The following is a 21304-nucleotide window of genomic DNA, read 5'->3' on the forward strand; positions in this document are numbered from 1 at the left end:
GAGAAGGAGAGACTAACAGAAAGATGTTGCATCCACTGGTCTGCTCAAGTGGCTGCAACAGCTGGAGCTGAGCCAATCCAAAGCCAGGAACCCGAAGCTTCCTCTGGGTCTCACACACTGGTGCAGGGTTCCAAGGCTCTGGGCCAACCTCTACTGCTTTCCCAAGCCATAAGCAGGGAGCTGGAAGGGCAGTGGAGCAGCTGGGACATTAACTGGCACTCATATGGGATCTCAGCACATTCAAGGCAAGGACTTTAGCCAGTAGGCCACCAAGCCAAGCTCTCTAAGAATTTTATAGTTTAGTATTTTACTTTTTTTTCTATGATCCATTTCAGTTCATTTTTGGGATTGGTATGTCTATGTGGAAGTCCAATTATTCCAGAAACACATCTTGAAAAAAAAACAACTATTTTGTTTCCTTTATAAAACATAATTTTACTATACCTAAGTGGATCTATTTCTGGATATTCTATTCTGTTCCACTGATCTATTCTTTTGCTGAAAACTTGTACACAAATGTTTACACAGCATTTTTATTCATAAACACCAAAATCTGGAAGCAACCAAGATGTCCTTCAAAAGGGAATGCTATAAACACCTGACACATTCATAAAATGGAATATTACTTAGTGATAAAAAGAAATGAGTTATCGGGCCCGGCGCGGTGGTGCAAGTGGTTAAGTCCTCGCCTTGCATGCCCGGGATCCCATATGGGCGCCGGTTCTAATCCCGGCAGCCCCGCTTCCCTTCCAGCTCCCTGCCTGTGGCCTGGGAAAGCAGTCGAGGACGGCCCAAAGCTTTGGGACCCTGCACCCGCGTGGGAGACCCGGAAGAGGCTCCTGGCTTCGGATCGGCATAGTATCGGCCCGTTGCGGCTCACTTGGGGAGTGAATCATCGGACGGAAGATCTTCCTCTCTGTCTCTCCTCTCTGTATATCCGCCTTTCCAATAAAAAAAAATAATAATAAAAATAAATCTTAAAAAAAAAAAAAAAAGAAATGAGTTATCAAGCCATGAAAAGACAAACAGGAAATCTTAATAGGCATATTGCTGCTAAATGAAGGAAACCAACCTAAAAAGGCTACATACCAAATTATTCCAACTTTTTGACACTCTGGAAAAGGTAAAATTATGGAGATAGTTAAAAAGATCAAAGGATGCCAGGGGCTCAGGGACGAGCAAGGGAAGGATGAACAGGTGGAGAACAGGGGACATTTAGTGCAGTGGAACATTCTGTGTGACCCCATAACAATGAAGACACATCTTCTTATGCTCATCCAACCCACAGAATATAAAACAGTAGTCAGCCCTACAGTACAACTACTAGACTTAAGAATAATGAAAATCACTATCGATCACCAACTGTAACAAACACACATTAATACAGTATGCTAACAAAATGGGAAATTATGTGATAGTTTATAAGGAAGAGAATACACAGAAATTCTTTTACATAATTTTTCAAAGAAACATACTGAAGAAGAAAGGAAAGAAAAGAAGAGAGGCAGGAAGGAAAGGAAAGAATTGAAACCCTGACTCATATGTAGACTATGAAAATTAAATAATTTTTAAAAACCCTGACTCAGAATCTCTATTAAAAGTTTATGTTCTTATAAATTTCTATTTTTCTTCCTGTCGTTGATTTTATATTGTGGCATCTCATTTAAAGGGATGTATAGTAACTATAATGGAGATTATATCCAGATGTGAGGATACAATGCAGTATGCATCTCTACTTCCAGACCAAAGATGAACTCCCAATGAAACTGGCAGTGAACTCCCAATGAAACTTATCTTGACAATGGGATGCTGGACCCTCTGCCATTGTCCATTCCCGCAATGATAGATATATGATTGTTTATGAAGAACTATACTATAGTAATGATATGGGGGAACTCAGTAAAGGGTAAGGCACTTTTGGTGGAATCCCAAGGCCTATGGAATTGTAAAATAAAATGATAATAATAAAAAAAAATTATAAAACAGAAAAAAAAAAGTTTATGTTCTTTCCAATTCAACGTGCTGCCCAGATTTCAATGCAAGTAAAGCAAAATATTGTGTTCTACAGATGGAACGGCTCCTCATTCATAACTGTAGTAATTCTAAGTTTTTGGAAAAATTTGAGAAGAAGAGACAGAGTTTCCATCCACGGGCTCACCCCGAAAACGCTGGAGCCAGGAACTGAGGACTTTACCCAGACCCTCAGGCAGGAGGCAGGGACACAACTACTTCAGGCACCACTATACTCTCTACACTCACAGAAAGCTGAGTTGGGAGCCAGAATTAGGCATCAAACAAGGTCCTTTGATGTAGGATTTCGGTGTCTTAAATACTAGACAAAACCCCTGCTCATGATTTCAACCATAAATACTAACAGGGGAAAAAAAAAAGATAGTCAACTACATCACTAGTTGTGCAGGCCCCAGGGCCTTGTCACACTTCCACCACCAGGGTTCTCTGATGAGCAGATTCCATTCCCCATCAGGCGAAGCAGCACAGGCCTTTGCTGCTGCTTAGGGTTTACAGCCCCTCACCCATACGCCGTACCACACCCAGCCACAGAAGCTGACCACCCCTGTAAAACCCAGGAGGGCAAACAATCAGAACCAAGGGGACTCTTACCAAGTGGAGTGACCCGGGGCTGGGCATCCTTCAGAACTTCATGTAGCCACTCCGTGAATCGAACGTAATAAAGATCCGAGAAAATGTCATCTACTCTCCCATTTTCAAAAAGATACTAGAAGAAAAAAGTGCAAGTTATTGGTAGTCTCCTCAGTAAGGCTTTCAATGAAAACATTTTTCCCATGAGCATCGCCACTTCTTTCCCATTTCCCCCTGAAACAGTCCAAGCATGGGAACACTTGCACAATGGACTTGGGATAACATTCTTGAGATATGAATCAAGGAGGAAGGCTTTGTGAATTCTATTTCACCCAAGTAAGGCTGGTAAACAAAAATCATCACCTGGCTGATGTCAGCTTAACTAGCATCTATGTAAATAAATATGCCTGCCTTCCAGGACCTGGGAGAGCACAGAATTGACACAACAAGTAAGGCAATTCACTGGGTGCCTAAGTAGGAATCAACAAAAAGAACAATTGGCTGGCAGACTTTCCTTAGGGCAAGAGAGCAGAAGGAATTCCAACCAGTAGGTTTGGCTTTCATCATTAGTGTGATTCTCTTTCACGACCACACCCCAAACAGAATGCCAGGGGTCAAGCCACCCCACCCCGCTCAGCTCCAGCTTCCTACTGGTAGAAACCATGAGAGGCAGTAGATAATTCCCAAATTCCCAGAGAACTCAGGAACAGGGCAGGCTGAGGCCAGGTTAGTGCCAGGCTGTTAATTCACAGCTTGTAATGCTGGCATCCCATTCGCGAGCCAGTTTGTGCTCTGGTTGCTCTACTGATCTAATCTAACCTAACTTAATCTAGCTCCCTGCTAATGGCCTAGGAAGAGCAGCGAAAGATGGCCCAAGCGTTTCGGCACCTGTCACTCACAAGGGAGACCCAGATAAAGCTCCTGGCTCTGGCCCAATCCCGTCTTGGCCACTGCAACCATTTAGGGAGGGAACCAGGAGATGGGAGACATCTTTGTCCCTCCAATTCTCTTTCAAAAATAATAATGAAACTTGGGGCCAGCACAGAAGCATAACAAGCTAGTCGTCTGCTTTGTGACACTGGCATCCCATATGGGTGCCGGTTTATGTCCCAGCTGCTCCACTTCCCATCCAGATCCCAGCTTGTGGCCTGGGGAAGCAGTAAATGATGGCCTAAGGTCTTGGGCTCCTGCACCCACATTGGGGACCTGTAGGAAGCCCCTGGCTCCCAGTTTCAGATCCTCTCAGCTCTGGCTGTTGCTGTTATGTAAGGAATGACCAGTAGATAAAAGATATTTCTCCTCTCTGTAAAATACGCCTTCAAATAAAAACAAATCTTTAAAATATTAATAGCGAAACTCCTTACATAGCAAGGAGAATTTCATTGTATTTTTTAGTAGATCATTTATTTGGCAGAGAGAGAAAAACAGTAGGGAAGGGATGAGCAGAGGAGGAATAGAAGACAATGTATCCGCTGGTTTTCTCTCCAAATGCCTAAACCAGCCAGGGCTCAAGCAGGTCAAAGCCAGGAATGGAGAACTCAGTGTGGGTCGCCTATGTGGAAAGCAGGGATTCAGGTACCTGGCTATCACCCACTACTTTCCCAGGAAGCTAGATTACAAGTGAAAAGCTAGGACTTGAATCAGCATCTTAGAAATGGGATGCAGAAATTCATGGTGAGGCTTACCTACACCAGAGAACTTTCTTATTTTTAACCTCCTGGCATTTTATTGAGAAGCCAATGCCCAATGAGAACACAGTTCACACAGTGCAAGCATGTTCCTGTGGAGATCTGTTTCCTACCTTTTGAATACACAGGAAAATGTAGTAAAGCACATCTGGGTCATAGGGTTCACCTTCTCCATTTCGAGCTTCCCGGGTCATTAAGCAAAGCCCATAATTCAATTCGGCTACAGCAGAAGAGATGAGATCCTCCTGAAATCGTAGCAACTGGCGCCCTGCAACACAAGTCCCAGAGGTGAGCAGGAGTCCTGACACTAGCCATCTTTTGGCTGTTTGCTCATAGTCCTCAACAGGCAGCAGATATTGCCTATGGTAGGCCTGGGACAGAAAAGATCACCAGCATGGGAGACGTGATCACCATGGCATGATTATACCAACAGTTCCCACCCCTCACTCTCATCCCTAAATTATTTTACAAATTATTATTACAACCAAGAAATGAAAGCCACGCAACACAGAATCTATCTTCTGTGATATGTGCAAACATTTGACCTTAATGCCAAGTAAGGAGCGTTTTTGAGAACACTCACTGGCTCCTTTTCATTCCAAAAGTCACTGGGCCCTGGTGTGCTAGGCATAAAATGTGCAAAAAATGCCTGCTCTGAGGCAGACCCTCAAATCCTGCACATCTGCCAATCAAGCCTGCTTGCTGCTACTTCTTAGAGTCAGCACTATTTCGGCGACCACTCTCTGGTCCCTGCAACAAGCAGATACCACTTCATTGCCACTGTGTTCTCCTGGAACTTTAGTTTTATATACAGCCCACTCCCCCCTTCCCAAAAACTCACTCCCAATAGGTGCCAGCCTGTTCTGAGCATCCTTCTCCAGCTCAGCATTCTTGGTCTGGGCCCAGTTTTTCCACACTTCAAGCCCTTCTTCTGGTTTTAAAGAGTTTGGAAGCAGGAGTTCTGGGGAAGGTTGTGGCTGTGACTGTGGTTCAACTTCTGCAACCTGGACAGTCTGAGCCTGCAGGAAAAAAATCATCAACATACATCAACATGCAACTTTTCTACAAAGCTTCCAGGAATTTTTTAAAAACTGCTCACCTAATTAAAATAACAACCAAAAAAACTTCATCTAGCCCCAGGAACAGTGAAAACCTGGGCTAGGACAATGTATCAGCCCTGGCAAAAATTTTTTGAAAGGCAAAAAAGAGAGTCAGACACAGATTGCTCATCCAAATCCAGGACGAGGAGACAGGAATTCTTTTCAGGTCTCTCACAGGGGTAGGAGAACCCAACTATCTGAATTAACATCACAGCCTTCCAGGGTCTGTATACGCAGAAACCTGTGATCAAGTATCATAGCTAGGTATAGAACTCAGGTATTCAAAAAGGGATGTCAGCATCCTAGGCTGAACAACTACATTCAACCACACATTTAAGCCTCTTACTTAAAAACACAAATACTTGTAGCCAATGTGGTAGCGTAGCACACAAATCCTCTCTGCTAGCGACACTGGCATTTCATACTGATATTCACTTTATTCCCAGCCTCTATATACTTCCTATCCAGCTCCCAGGTAACGGTCTGGAAAAGCAGCAAAGGATGTACTAAGACATTAAGCTCCAGCAACCCCATGCGAGTATCGAAAGAAGCTTCTGGCTCCCAGCATTGGACAGCTATGGCTGCTGTGGCCATTTGGAGATTGAGCCAGTGGATGGAAGACCTCTCTGTCTCTCCCTCTCTCTCTCACATACACCAATAGTTAGGCTTATTAGTCTTTTTTTTTTATTATTATTATTATTACAGATATACAGAGAAAAGGAGAAACAGAGACAATGATTTTCCCTCCATTGATTCACTCAATGTAGCCTCAACAGGCAGAGCTGCACTGATCTGAAGCCAGGCGCCAAGAGCCTCTTCTGGGTTTCCTACATGAATGCAGAGTCCCAAGGCTTTGAGCTGTCCTCGACTGTTTTCCCAGGCCACAAGCAGGGAGCTGGATGGGAAGTAGGGCCACCAGGATTAGAACCAGTAAACAAACATACGGGATCCTGGCATGTGCAAGGTGAGGACTTCAGCCACTAGGTTACCATGCCGGCCCAGGCTGATTAGTCTTTAAAAGTCCTGAATTAGGGGCTGGAGTGTTGGCTCAACTGACTAAACCTCCATGTTCAAGCATAGATATGGGTGCCAGTTTGTGTCCTGGCTGCTCCCTTTCCATCCAGCTCCCTGGCTGTGACCAGGGAAAGCGGCAGAGGATGACCCAAAACTTGGAACCTTATACCTGTGTGGGAGACCCAGAATAAGCTCTTGGCTTCAGATTGGCTCAGTTCTGGCCATTGTGATCATTTGGGTAGTGAACTGACAGATGATGCTCTTTCTCTATCCATAAATCTGTCTTTCCAATGAAATATACACACCTTAAAAATAAATAAATAAATAAATTACAGCCCCCAGCACTCTCAAAGTAAAATGTTAATTTGTAATGTTTTGTCCCACCAAGAGCCACTTCTCAAAGCAATGCTTTTCAAATCTAATGTGTAAACAAATCACTTAAGTATTTTATAGAAAAATGTTCTAATGCAGAGGGTCTCCAGTGGGACCAGAGCTCTGTGTTTGTACCATACTCACCAAGAAGGTGTCAGGCTGCAGACTACACACTATATCACATGTCCAAAGCAGTGATTCTTAAATCTGACTGAACTTCAGTAAAATTAAAGGTAAGATGTAACAATATTTATATGGCTTCTTTAGCTACAAGGTTGCATTCCCTGCCCATGTTCTTTCTGAAGTAACACTCTCTTGACTCCTAAAGACATAATCCATTTTTTGAAGACCAATATTCCTCTAACTTCTTGCCTCCAGAGGAAGACATTCAATCATCAATAATCTGATGCCTAACCACGTAGAGAATAGACAGAGAATGTGCATGGAATTCAATTATAATCCCCACAGACAGCAACTACAAAGATCCACCTTAAATCTCCTTCAGCAGCCTTCTTTACCCAGAGGACTCAGCAATATCAAAATTCATCCAAGCTAAAGGCAGAGATGATATACAAATTTTTACACCAACAAATAAAAAATAAAAACAAACCTATTTGGTTTGATAAGACAACTTATTAAACTGACATAAAAAGCAATACAGTGTTTCTATTAAATACCAGTAACTTAAGAAATATTTATACAATTTGATTTGGCTCTCTATCCTAAGAAAAATCACAAAGATCATACATAATGTATCAAGATATACTACAGAGTTGCTTACATTAGGGAAAGATTCAAATATGAATGGTCAAGAAAATAGGACTTTTAGGCAAATTATACTCTGTCTATCCAAATGGATAATACAGCAGACACTAAACATCTTCATAAAGATTAGAAGTAACATTAACTTATGATACTTACATGGTCAAGTACAAAAAATATAACAAAAATGCAGAGTTAGAATGAAGACAATGATGTAAATAAACCCAGTTCCCCTCTTTCAATTACCATCAAGTGCATAAGGGCAGGTGTGTACCAAAGTACTAATGATGCCACAGCCCAAGCAAGAGTGCCTGCGGGCGGGTCCTGGCTCTGGCCTCACGTACATGCAGACGACTCTGGGAGGCACTATAATGGCCCAGGTAACTGGGTTCCCATCACCCATGTGGGAGGCCTGGATGGAGAATCCTGGCTGGGCACACACACGGCACAAACGGCAGCTCATTCTGTAGTACATTCAATACAGCGAATGCCTGAATAACATTAAAATACTTCTTTTGTGCTTTCTAACATTTTATGTAATGGAAGAATAATTCACATTTTTTTCTCAACATGTTTTGGTACAGCCTTTATTAATTTATTTGTTTTTTAAAGTTTACTTATTCAAAGGCAGAGCAAGGGAGATATTTATTGATTCACTTTTTCAACATGTACGATGGCCAAGGCTGGGAAAACCCAAAGCCTGGAGGCTGGCACTCCACCAGGCCTCCTACATGGGCAGCAGCTTCTCAAGAACCACTTGAACCATCACCTTCTTCCTCCCAGGACTGCATTAGGTGGGTAAGAAGCGGAATGGTTAGGACTTGAACCAGGACTCAGATATGGGACATTCACCCTGATATACCCTAACACCTGCCCCACATTACATGGTACAAGGCTTCACACAGTGAAGTACTATGAAACCTGGATTGGCAGAGAGGAAACCATGTTAGGTCCATGGATGTCATTCCCACTATGTGAAGTTCTGTGGAGTTCTAACCAACATCTGATGCTCAATAAACCAGCTCTTACTCTCCACAGCTGACAAGAGCAGGCCTTCCTCCATTCTTTCACCTCAGACATTATGACTACCTGGTCAGAGACTAAAACGAAGGTACTTGAAAAAGATAATGGAAAATAAATTGAAAGATAAGTTCATGCTGAAAGAATTGATGCAGTTTTTTTCAAAGGCATCTTCCACAAACTCTGCTCAAACTTATGATGAGTATATGCACAAACAGATTACCTGCCACTTACCTCCTAACCTTCCAGATTCGAAAAAGCTCTTTTTACTGGCAATTACTAAAATGCGCTGGTGTTGTAGGGCAGAGGGTTAGGATACTGCATGGGAAGCTGGATCCCAGTATAAGCTTGGGTTTGAGTCCCAAAAGGTCCTTTTCTAATCCAGCTTCTTGGCTTGTTGCTAACATGCCTTGGAAAACTGATGAACTACGGCCCAAGTACGTCTGCCTGTCAACCACATTCAAGACTGATGAAACTTCCAGGCTTCTGACTTTGGCCAGTCGTTATGGCGATTTGGGGAGAGAACGAATGGATCAAACAATCTGTAATTCAATCTTTCAAAGAGAAACATAGTAAAACTCTTAAGATTGCATATTTCTTTCTGATTTTTTTTAAGATTTATTATATTGCGCCTGGCGTTAAAGTCCACGCCTTGCATGTGCCAGGATCCCATATGGGCGCCAATTCTAATCCCGACAGCTCCACTTCTCATCCAGCTCCCTGCCTGTGGCCTGGGAAAGCATTTGAGGATGGCCCGAAGCCTTGGGACCCTGTACCCGTGTGGGAGACTCAAAAGAAGCTCCTGGCTCCTGGCTTCAGATTTGCTCAGCTCAGCGGTCACTTGGGGAGTGAATCATCAGATGGAAGATCTTCTCTCTGTCTCTCCTACTCTCTGTATATTGCCTTTCCAATAAAAATAAATAAATCTTAAAAAAAAAAAAAAAAAAAAAAGATTTACTTGTATTGGGTCTGACACGATAACCTAGTGGCCAGGGTCCTCACCTTGAATATGCCAGGATATCATGTGGGCGCTGGTTCGTGTTCCAGCTGTTCCACTTCACTTCTGGCTCCCTGCTAGTGGCCTGGGAAAGAAGTGGAGGATAGCCCAAAGCTTTGGGTCCCTGTACCTGCATGGGAGACCTAGAGGAAACTCCTGGCTCCTGACTTGGCATTGGGTCAGCTCTGGCAATTGCAGCCACTTGGAGAGTGAACCAGCAGATGGAGGACCTTTCTCTTTGCTTCTCCTTCCCTTTTTGGGTTCTGACTTTCCAATAAAAATAAAACAAAAAGGAAAAGATTTACTTATATTAGAAAAAACATACAGACACGATAGACAGAAAGATCTTACATTCACTGGTTAATTCTCCAAATAATTGCAATGGTCAGAGCTAAGCTGATTCGAAGCCAGGAGCCAAGAGCTTCTTACAGGTCTCCAAGGCAGGTGCAGGGTCCCAAGGCTTTGGGCTGTCCAGTGTTGCCTTCACAGGTCAAAAGCAGGGAGCGGATGGGAAGCGGAGCAGCCAGGACATGAACCAGTGCAGCAAGGAGGAGCATTAGCCTGTTGAACCACACTACCAGCTCTTGGCTCCGATTTTAAGTGAGAAAACTGATACTACAGGCCTTTAAAGAATGCACTTAGCCTCTTAAGGTTGTCACTGTAGCATATCAGCATGCTGGTTCCAATCGAGCTCCCTGCTAATGCTCCTGGGAAAGCAGTCAAAGAACAGCCCAGTGCCTGGGCCCCTATACCCATGTGGGTGATCTAGATGGGAGTTTCAGGCTTTCAGCTTAGTGCCATTTGTGAAGCAAATCACCAAGTGGAAGATACACTGTATATGTCACTGAGCTTTACTTTCAAGTAAATGAATCTTTGTTTTGAAAAAGAGCAAAAAAACACAAAAATAAAAAATAAAAAACAGGGCCTGGTGCTGTGGCCTAGCAGCTAAAGTCCTCGTCTTTAATGCACCGGGATTCCATATGGGCGCTGGTTCTAACCCTGGCAGCTCCTCTTCCCATCCAGCTCCCTGCTTGTGGCCTGGGAAAGCAGTCGAGGACGGCCCAAAGCTTTGGGACCCTGCATCCACGTAGGAGACCCAGAAGAGGTTCCAGTCTCCTGGCTTCAGATCAGCGCAGGACCGGCCGTTGTGGTCACTAGGGGAGTGAATCATCAGACGGAAGATCTTCCTCTATGTCTCTCCTCCTCGCTGTATGTCTGACTTTGCAATAAAAATAAATGAAGATTTTTTAAAAATGGCAAAAAAAAAACCAATTTGAATTATGCAGTCCTTTTTTCTCTTTTTTTTTTAAAGATTTATTTTTATTATTTTTTTATTGGAAAGGACTGTGAGTCAAGAAGGGAAAAATCATTACTCCAAAACAGTTCCCATTAATGCCATCACCCTCCTCTCAGACACCTACCGCAGGACAAATGGGCAGCTGAGTCTGGGTTCAGTGCACCCAAAAATATATGAGCCACTGAGCAGCCCTGCCAAGATCTCCTCCTGCACACAGGCCCACACGAGTCCCTTCACACTCACAACACTTTCTCAGCAACCACATGCTTCATTTTGTCTTTTCAAGCATCTGTCACCAGTTTACTGTCCTGGTCAGAGCCAAGCTGATGTCAGGACTTGAGACATTCTTACCCGTCCTCTACTTTTGACTTGAGGACCCAACCTCTGGGCTATGTAGATCCCTGACACGCAATGTGCATTCAGGGCCGCAAACACTCTTTGGAGGATTGCAGAAATGAGCCATCTCTTCCTTGTTATCCTGTTGGGTGCAGCAGCCTTTCCCAGTACCTTCCAGTCAAAAATATTGAAAGGAAAAGGTTGACTGCAACGGAAGCCATGGCCCAAATTTATGGAATCATTCCAGCATATCCAACAATGTCCCTAACAACTTTCCCTTTCCACTGCACTCAACACTTTCTCTTAATTTCCCCAGGCTACATGGCAGTTTTTTCTCTACTGTGGGTTTGTTTCTGACAAGCCCATAAATGCCTATTAACCCTGGATCTCCATCCTAGACCCACTTCAGGCCTTCCATCTAGCAGTTAAGATGTTGGCATCCCACACTGGAGTAGCTACATTAGATTAACGGTTGTAACTTCTGACTCCAGCTGCCTGCTAATGGGGCCATGGAAGGCAGCACTGATAGCTCAAATAACGGGATTTCCACCATCCCCCTGGGAGACCATGGCTGATTTCAAAGTTTTAGCCAGCAGCATTATCAATCCTCAGGGATTGAATGAGAAGACAGCAGCTGGTATTCTCTCATTCCCTACCTGCCTCTCAAATACACCAACAAACAAAACACCAATAAAGACCACGGGGTATTGTATTTCTCCAGCCAAACAGCTCAGATACACCTCAAATTAATAACCAGAGAGAAAATGCGCCATCTCCTCATGCTCTTCTGCACCCAGGCTCAAATCCTCCTCTGCTTCCTTCCTGGCTGCACGGCAATACAATGCAGACATCTTAAGTTGGAAACTGAGGAGTGTGATGGATTCTGGCATATTTTCTGCTATTCCAAGGAGAACAGATTCAACAAGAGTGGAAGAGCTGGTGGCCTAGACTCCAGTCGAGGCAGTAGATTCCAGATTTTGAAAGTCTGGTGGTAGAAGCCAAATGTGGGCCGTCTGTAAGAACTAAAGGAAAGCAGACTCAAGGATGACTTACAGGCGTCTGGCGCGAACAACCACGAGAGGAATGTTTCCGACGGTGGTGGAGGTAGCACTGATAAAGGCACACCATTAATAAATCCAAGTAAATGATAAACAAGACACATGTTTGGAAAGACCCAAAAGAGAGACGGCATGGTCCAGAAATTTAGATCTGTCAATGCAAAGCAGTGGTTGAGACGGTCCAGAGGCCAGCATCAGGGAGTGATGAGCTAAACCTCTGCCTGTAGTACCATCATTCTGTGTAAGAAGCAGGTTTGTGGGTCCAGTGCAGTAGCCTAGTGGCTAAAGATTTTGCTTGCATGTGCTAGGATCCCATATGGGTGCCGGTTCATGTCCTGGCTGCTCCACTTGTCATCTAGCTCCCTGCCTGTGGTCTGGAAAAGCAGCACTGGACAGAACAAAGCTTTAGCATCCTGCACATGCGAGGATGAAGTGAAGACGCTCCTGGCTCTTGGCTTCAGATTGGCTCAGCTCTGGCCATTGCAGCCACTCGGGGAGTGAATTAATAGACAGTTCTGTCTCTCCATCTCTCTGTATATCTGACTTACTAATAAAATAAATCTTAAAAAAAATGTTTAAAAAAAATTTAAAAAATTAAAAGTTCTAGAACCAGTCTGTGCAGAGCAGAATTCCACCTGTGAAACACACTAACCACGGCTTTCACCCCGGCATTAAAAAACTGTTATGTAACAGCAGGGGCTGGGAGCCCAGGTCATGCATGTGCATAGCAGGGACTCAGTATCTGTAGTTAGGCTGACCAGAAGCAGATGGAGATGTCCCAAGAGATGACTTCAACAAATGTGACATCAAGTATAGATCCTTGTCAATTAAAGCTATCCACCTCAGTTTCCTTGTATGCAAAACAGATATTACTACAGATCTCAAAACATCATGAAAATTATATTAGCTAATATATGTAAAATACTGATAACTGTGCTTAGCAGTTAGTTAAGTATCATAAGGATTATCCTCTGTAGTAGTAAAAGCAAGAGTTACAGGATGGTGAAAACCACGGCAATGGACAGGAACTCCTCAGGTAGAAATGCCAGCCAGCACAGTACACCGAGAAACACCCGTATCTGTTTCAGACAGACAAGAAGGCACCAGAAAAGGTTCCCTAGAAGACAGTTTTCTTTGGTAGGACAAAAGCCAGTGTGTAGCACATAGAAGTCCAGAGAAAAGAATGTCATGAAGGCAATAAAACTCTATTCTCCTCTGTGCTACTGTGAGATGAAAACAGGCTTCAAGGCCAGGTCACTACTTACCGTGCCAGGAAGATTCAGGGGGCTGGCACTGGGATGGACCCAGTAAGGCCACCACCGCCTGAAGCACCAACATCCCACATATGTGCCAGGTGCCTCACTTCTGATCCAGCTCCAATAACGTGCCCAGGAAAGTGGTAGAGGATGGTCCTAGTCCTGGGGCCCTGAGAACTACGTGGGAGAATTGGAAGAAGCGCTTGGTCCCTGACTTCAGCCTGACATGCAGCCCCAGACATAGTGGCCATTTGGGAGTAACTCAGCTGATGGAAGACCTACCGGTCTCCTCCGCCTCCTGCTCACTAACTCTGCCTTTCCAATAAAAATAAATCTTTTAAAAACACTAAAAAATTAAAAGAAAAACTTAAATTATTTGACCAGTGATTTCACTCCCCAACAAGTGATCGGAACAGCTGGTGCTGCGCCGATCTGAAGCCAAGAGCCGGGAACTTCTTCTAGGTCTCCCATGCCAGGGTACGGTCCCAAGGCTTCGGGCCATCCTCAAAGGTCTCCCTTCCCAGCCCACAGGGAGGGAGCTGGATGGGAAGTAGAGCTGCTGGGATTAGAACCTGCGCCCATATGGGATCCTGGCACGTGCAAGGCAATGACTTTAGCCGCTGGGCCACCGCACCAGGCCCTCTTTTTCCCTTTATACTTGATTAAACCACATTTTGGTGAGATTCAAATTAAACTGATTTTGTGCTTACACCAATGCAAGTAAGCTTTTACTGGACAAAAACAACCCCAATTGATTGGCCTTAATCTGGGTTCACTAATTTCAACTTCGAACCTTACTTTTAAATTTTTTTAATCTATCTGAAAGAGTTACAGACAGAAAGCTCTTCCATCAGCTGGTTTCATTCCTCAAATGACTACAACAGCCAGGCCAAAGCCAGGTCAGAATCAGCAGCTCCTTGTCTCTATCCCAGCACTTGGACCAACTTCTGCAGTTTTCCCTCCAGGGAGCTGGATCAAAAGTAGAACAGCCAGGACTTGAACTGGCACCCACATGGCAACTTTTGCCAGCTATAAAGCCACACCTGGTTTATTCTCCAAATAGCCCCTAAGCCAGGATAGCAGGGGCCTGAGCACTTGGGGCCATAATCTGGAGTCAGGACATGAACTGGTGTCCGTCCATATGGGACATTGGCACATTACAAAACCAGCCCTTTGCTTACTCACTCTCTTTCTGAAGATCTATTTCTTTGAGAGGTAGAGTTAGAAAAACAGAAGGAGGCCTTCTATCCACTAGTTCACTCACCAAATGGCCAAAATAGTCAGAATCGGGCTAGTCTGAAGCCAGGAGCTTCTTTTGTATCTCCCACGTGGGTGCAGGGGCCCAACAACTCAAGCTGTCCTACAGTGCTTCCCTGACACACTAGCAGGGAGCTTGATCAGAAACAAAGTAACTTGACCTTGAATTGGCACCCGTATGTGATTCTGGCTCTGCAGGCAGTAGCTTTATCCATTAGGCCACAGTACCAACTCCTACAGTTCTGTTCCTGATGACACACGCAAAATACCTGCAGTACTTGAGATCCTGCCAATCACATGGGGAGTCTAGATTTAGTTCTTGGTTCCTGGATTCCGCCAGTCCCTACCTTCGTGGGCACCTGGGAAATGAATCAACAGACAGCTCTCTGCCTTTCAGAGAAGTAAAAACAGATGAAAAGATGTGAGAGCTATCTTAGAGGGGATGGCCACCATCAATCCGAGAGATGTAAGGAGCCACAGCTTGGCTTAGGGTTCAGGTCAGGTCACAGTACAACTGTCTTCTCCATGGGTTCCAGGAGGGCCAGGGGAGGAAGCCATCTTACTCGTCTTTGCTACCCAGGACCTGGTCTACGATATGACAAGGAAAGCAGAAGATGTTTGTGGTATACAGAATAAAACTCCTTCTCTTTTTTTTTATTATTGACTGATATTCCCCACACTTTTTTTTGTACCTGTAATAAGTGACATAGCTTGCCAAATAGCCTCTAAAGAACACGAGCCCACAAAAATAAACTCCAGGACCCGGCGTGGTAGCCTAGAGGCTAAAGCCCTCAAATTGCACATGCCGGTACCCACATGGGTGCCAGTTCGTGTCCCGGTGGTTCCATGTCCCATCCAACTTCCTGCCTGTGACCTGAAAAAGCAGTCGAGGATGGCCCAAAGCCTTGGGACCCTACACCTACATGGGATATCCAGAAGAATCTTTCGGCTCCTGGCTTCGGATCAGCACAGCTCCAGCCATTGCAGCCAACTGGGGATTGAATTAACAGATGAAGATCTTCCTCTCTGTCTCTCTTCCTCTCTGTATATCTCCCTTTCCAAGAAAAATAAGACAAATCTTAAAAAAAAATTTTTTTAATGAACTCCAGGGAAGGATCTCTTACTGGAAGACCAAAGCGTGAGCATTACAAAGAGCCTAAGACACTAAGAGAACTGAAGTCTACCTGGGCCATCAGCTCAGACAGCTGACGGGCCTATTTCTGTATATAAAAGATGGGGATAGAATCTCACTGCAAATCTCCAGGTTGCTCTCCTCCCATGCAAAATGTTCTATAGTTCTACTTAACTCCTTTTAACAATGCTTCAAAAATTTGGAAAATTTTGGATTTCCTATCAGAGATTATATCAGACTCAAATCTATAAGAAAGACATGCCCACACTAGATCCTCTCCCACGAGCCTCATGTTGTCCTAATTTTTTTCTCTCAATCTAAGCCAATAGCTTAATTTTTTTTCCACAAAGATCTCTGCGTTTTAGTGCAGAATTTCTGAATTCTCAGTCTGTGTAATCGCCTATCAAAGTAGCAATCCAAGCTCCTGAAACAAGCATTCTGTCTTGTCTACCAAGTTTGACAGGGAGGCATTTCATACGCCCTTAACAAACAGGTCTCATCAAAACGAACATATGAAACTGCTTCAACAAGTTTGTGAAAAAGGAAAATTAACATAAATTTTGCTGCAAATTTTTTTAAATGCACGAAGAGCTGCTCTGTAATGTTTATTTTCCATTTTTATAAACTCCATCTGCCTCTGACGTCATCTGCTCATCTTAGCTCATTTCCAGTCTATGATTCTGAACAGGGCACCTCACTGAAGCTCTAACCCTCATGTATTCCCAAGAGCTTATATTCACACAGGGTCCCATCTGATCAGAGTTGTTATATGCCATGCTAACGGTCTGCCAGACAGACGACCTTTACTAACAGCATCAGTAAATTAACCTGGGGCTGCCGTTTGCATTGCCAGAATCTCTCCCTCCACTAATATGCCTGGAAAGCAGTAAAAGGCGGCTCATGTACTTGAGTGTCTGCCAGCCAGGTGGGAGACTCAGATGGCGTTCTAGGTGCCTTATTTTGGCTGGTCCCAACCCCAGCCAGTGCAGCCTGCTGCTCTTGCAAATAAATTAATCTAAAAATAAAACAAAATGGAAAACAGATATCCACGTGGCTGGTATCTTTACAAGATCTGGAATCAGCAGTTAGGTTGTTGCTTGGGATGTGCACGTCCCTTGGAATGCCTGTTCAAATCTCAGCTCCTCAGCTTCTTAATGCACATCCTGGGAGGCAGGGGACACCTCCCCACGCCCAGGGAAGAAGGAGTTCCAGACTTCTGGCCTCACTCTGGCTCAGTGCTGGTTGTTGAACGAATTTTGGAATTCCTGATTCCTGGCTTTACTCTGGTCAGGCCCTTGGCTGTAGTGAGTTTTGGAGCATGAACCAACAGATGAAAGGAGTTCTCTCTGTCCTCCCTATCACTCTTTCAAACAAATCTTAAAACAAAAGAGAGGGGATGATGACATAGGGCACCTAGGCCACTTAGCACCAGCATCCTGTATCAGTACATGTTCCATTCCCAGCTCTTGTGCTTCCTATCCAGCTTCCTGCTAATGTGCCTAGGAAGGCAGCAAATGATGGTCCAAGCATTTGGGACCTGCCACCGACATGGAAGACCAGGGCAGAGTTCTGCTGCAGTGATGTAATGAGTGAACCAGCAGATGAAAGATCTCTCCATGGCTCTGTCTTTCAAACAAATAATCTTTAAAACAAAGAGGCAATACAGACCTATTTTTCTAACTTTTCTATAAAACTAAAATCATTCCAAAATAAAAAGTTTGTCAGCATGCCATAACAGGAAGCCTCATAACAAATGGTTAGCCTATACTCAAGGACCACAGAAGCATTCTTGGAATGTCCCTTATCCAAGACTCCTAAAGGTGATCGTTTTAACATGTTCACTAGAAAATGTTTTAGGTACTCCAATTCACCTACACTTATTGCAAAGATGACAATCAGAGAAGGAACAATCACAATCTAGAATATTATGAATTTACATGTACATGCTGAATCAAACAGGCTCCACATGACTCATTCACAGAGAATGCAAGAAGCACCTCCCAGGACACCACTCACACTTGGGGTGCTCACATGGAAATTCAGCTTATGACAAGCTTAGAAAGTGCCTCATGTACTTAACCCCAAAGACTCAAAATACTCACTGTTCATTTCATTTACCGCCAGTACCAAGCATAAAACTTTTACCAATTGTGTTGTCTCACCTACTTCTCCCCACTTTCCCCTAAACACTAAGTATTACTCAGTATAAGATTAACATCACAGCAATAAACAAGCCAGAGGTTGCCAAGCAAGTTCTCTGTTGATCAGGGTCCTGAGGGAGCAGGCAGCCCTACAGGTAACGTCTCACTTACTGAACAAGTAACCTGGAGCTGCTGTGGCTGCGGCTGCGGTGGTGGTGTCTGTTCCTGGGGGGTTTGCTGCTGCTGCTGCTGCTGAGGGTCCCATATATGTACAGTCTGAGCCGTGTTCTGATACGTGCCTGCCACGGCCTGCACAGCCACTGGAATGTGGATGTTGCCGTTCATAAACTGTGCTGGAAAGAGAGAGTTTGCAAGGGTCTGCACTACCTCTTCGTGGGAGTTTTTCACTACAGACGTGGTGCCCACCATCTTCTCCTTGTCATCCTCCAGCTTTACAGCTGCCAGTGCTGTGGGTGAGCCACTGACGTGAACTGCATTGTAGGCTTCTTGGGGAATGGCAATGTGGGTAATGCTCTGTTGTTGAGGGTCCCCCCGGGGCTGGGCAGAATAAACAGGGATGGTCCAGGTTTCTCCTGTAGGGCTTGTAATGGTCCCAGTGGCACTGTACAAGTGGGCACTGTCTACTGTCAGTAAGTCTGGCCTCAAAGACACATAACTCTGTTGCTGGCCCTGTGGAATGGCCAGCACGGTGGCCACTGGCTGCCCTGAGATGGCGTAGGACACAGTGATGGGCATGTCCACTTTGCGCTTCTTCACTGGCTGAAGGACACTGGCCGTGCCAACCCGCCGCTCCCCTTCCCGGGGTGAGCCCTGCTGGGATGGTGGTGGGGAAAGGGCACCCACAGTCTGGATCTGGATCTGCTGACCCCCAGCAAGAGACTGGCCAGCCACCAGCTGAGCCTGGATTTGTTGATGTGGGATGTGCTCCTCCGGGATCTCTGCAGCCTGGATCTGCTGGGCCGCCTGCACATGCTGCACCTGGATCTGAGCCGCCTGCAGCTGCGAGGGACTGGGGCTCGGCAGAGACGGGGTCTGCATGGAGGGGGCTGCGGACTGCGGCGCCTGGCCCTGGATCTGCACCTGGACCTGGACGGGTTGCTCGGCAGGCTGGTGAACGGTGAGCTGTGGGGAGAGTTGCTGAGCCAAGACCTGCTGCGGAGACTGCTGTACCTGCACCTGTACCTGTAGCGACAAGATAGACCAATGAGTGAGGCAGCAATGAAAATCCAGCCCTCCAAGGGAAGATTTCAAGGAGCGATGCAGTGTGAAGAAGGGCTACCCAACAATTCTGACAAGGCCGTAAATTCCCAAAATGAAATGCAAAATTCTACAACCCCCCCCCCGCAAAGGCACATATCCAATCCAGAGAACCTAAAAAATACTAGGGTTTTAGCTCATTTTTAACTCTTTCAAAATGAATCCTATTTTTTCAAATATTGGTAAAATAGCACAAGCAAACAATTTATAAATACAATTTAGGTATATTCATATAGATAGTAAAAAATGAAAAAGCTATTCACAGATTTTTAAAAATTACACAATACAATTATACTTAAATTTTAAAGATTTATTTGTTTATGTCCAAGTTAGAATTACATTCAGAGAAAGAGAGATTTTGTATACACTGGTTCACTTCCCAAATGGCCAAAACAGCCAGGGTCAGTCAGGTAGATGCCAGGAGCTTCAGCTAGGGCTTCCACACTGGTAGCAAAGGACTAAACACTTGGGCCATATTCTGATGCATCTCCCAGGGCATTAGCAAAAAGTGACATGGTAAGTAAACAGAAAGGAATCAAGCCAGTGTCCACACTGGATGTTGGTAGCATTTTTACCCACAATATTGCTCCCTAAATTTATCTTTTAATTCTACTGTCCACAAATTTTCTGAAACACTTTTATGGAAAGCAATAAAGAGGAGGACTACTAGTTGAGAAGGTTAGGAAAACAGGTACATTCTATGTCTCCACACAAAAATTTAAAAACCCAACAGACAGACATCTGATGGAATCTAAAATGGAATTACTACTAGCCTCACGCAGACACAGAGGTAGGTGGAAGTAATCAAATGGTAAGACACAGAACAGTATGCCTGTGACCACACCCAAATGTCAGAGCTCAACACCTGGATCTGCTTTGACCCCACCTTCCTACTAAGGTGCACCCTGGGAGGCGCTGGTGATGGCTCAAGCAAGTGGGTTCCTGTAAGCCCCATGGAAGACCTTGATGAAGTGTCCTGCATCCAGCTTCAGATCTGCCAAGCCTGGGCTGTTGAGAGCATTTGGGGAGTAAATCAGTACAAGAGGGATCGATGACTTGCTGGACCAACCTTTTCAGCCCTGGTATCTCCATCTCTGCCTTTCAAATAAATAATCAATTCATTAAAAAAAAAAAAAAAGAACAAAAGTTAGACTTTCCTTGTATCACACAGAAAGAGCGTAAAAGTATCTATACATGCTTTTTTTTTTTTGGTTTAATTTATTTTTATTGGAAAGGCAGATATACAGAGAGGAGGAGAGACAGAGAGGAAGATCTCCCATCCAATAATTCTCTCTCGAAGTGGCCACAATGGCCAGAGCTGAGCCAATTTGAAGCCAGGAGCCAGGAGCCTCTTCCAAGTCTCCCTCATGGGTGCAGGGTCCCAAGGCTTTGGGCCGTCCTCGACTGTTTTCCTAGACCACAGGCAGGGAGTTGGATGGGAAGTGGGGCAGCCGGTACTAGAATCGGCGCCCATATGGGATCCCGGCACATGCGAGGTGAGGACTCATAGCAGCTAAGCCACCGCAGCAGGCCCTATACATACTTTTTTCACAGAACAAACACAAATGACAAATTAAGCACGAAAAATTGCTTGATATTATTAGCTTTTTAAAAAAGATTTATTTATTTTTTATTGGAAAATCAGATATTCAGAGCAGAGGGAGGAAGATCCTCCATCCAATGACTCACTCCCCAAGTGGCCACAATGGCCAGTGCTGCCCAGTGCTGCGCCGACCCAAAGCCAGGAGCCTCCTCCGGGTCTCCCACATGGGTGCAGGGTACCAAAGTCTTTGGGCCGTCCTCGACTGCTTTCCCAGGACACAAGCAGGGAGCTGGATGGGAAGCGGAGCCGCCGGGATCAGAACCGGGGCCCACATGGGATCCTGCGCGTTCAAGGTGAGGACCTTAACTGCTACACCATCGCGCTGGGCCCATCATTAGCTTTGATACATATGTAAATAAAACTACAATGAGACATTATTCACATCCATCTGG

At 44.8% G+C, this 21304-nt stretch overlaps 1 protein-coding gene across 3 annotated transcripts in view; it reads right to left on the reverse strand.

Annotated features, from left to right (window-relative positions):
• QRICH1 (glutamine rich 1) overlaps positions 1 to 21304 on the reverse strand; it is a 48046-nt gene that overhangs the window by 8271 nt on the left and 18471 nt on the right. For all 3 annotated transcript variants that reach the window (XM_040994435.1, XM_040994432.1, XM_040994434.1), the window contains 4 exons: positions 18203 to 19234; positions 5131 to 5308; positions 4403 to 4557; positions 2623 to 2737 (listed from right to left, as the gene is read on the reverse strand). In XM_040994435.1, the coding sequence (XP_040850369.1) occupies positions 2623 to 2737; positions 4403 to 4557; positions 5131 to 5308; positions 18203 to 19234 (1480 nt within the window). The remainder of the gene's footprint in view (positions 1 to 2622; positions 2738 to 4402; positions 4558 to 5130; positions 5309 to 18202; positions 19235 to 21304) is intronic.

The sequence above is a fragment of the Ochotona curzoniae genome, unplaced genomic scaffold (genome assembly GCF_017591425.1).
Source record: "Ochotona curzoniae isolate NIBS_2020 unplaced genomic scaffold, NIBS_Ocur_1.0 contig_908, whole genome shotgun sequence".
Classification (NCBI taxonomy): domain Eukaryota; kingdom Metazoa; phylum Chordata; class Mammalia; order Lagomorpha; family Ochotonidae; genus Ochotona; species Ochotona curzoniae.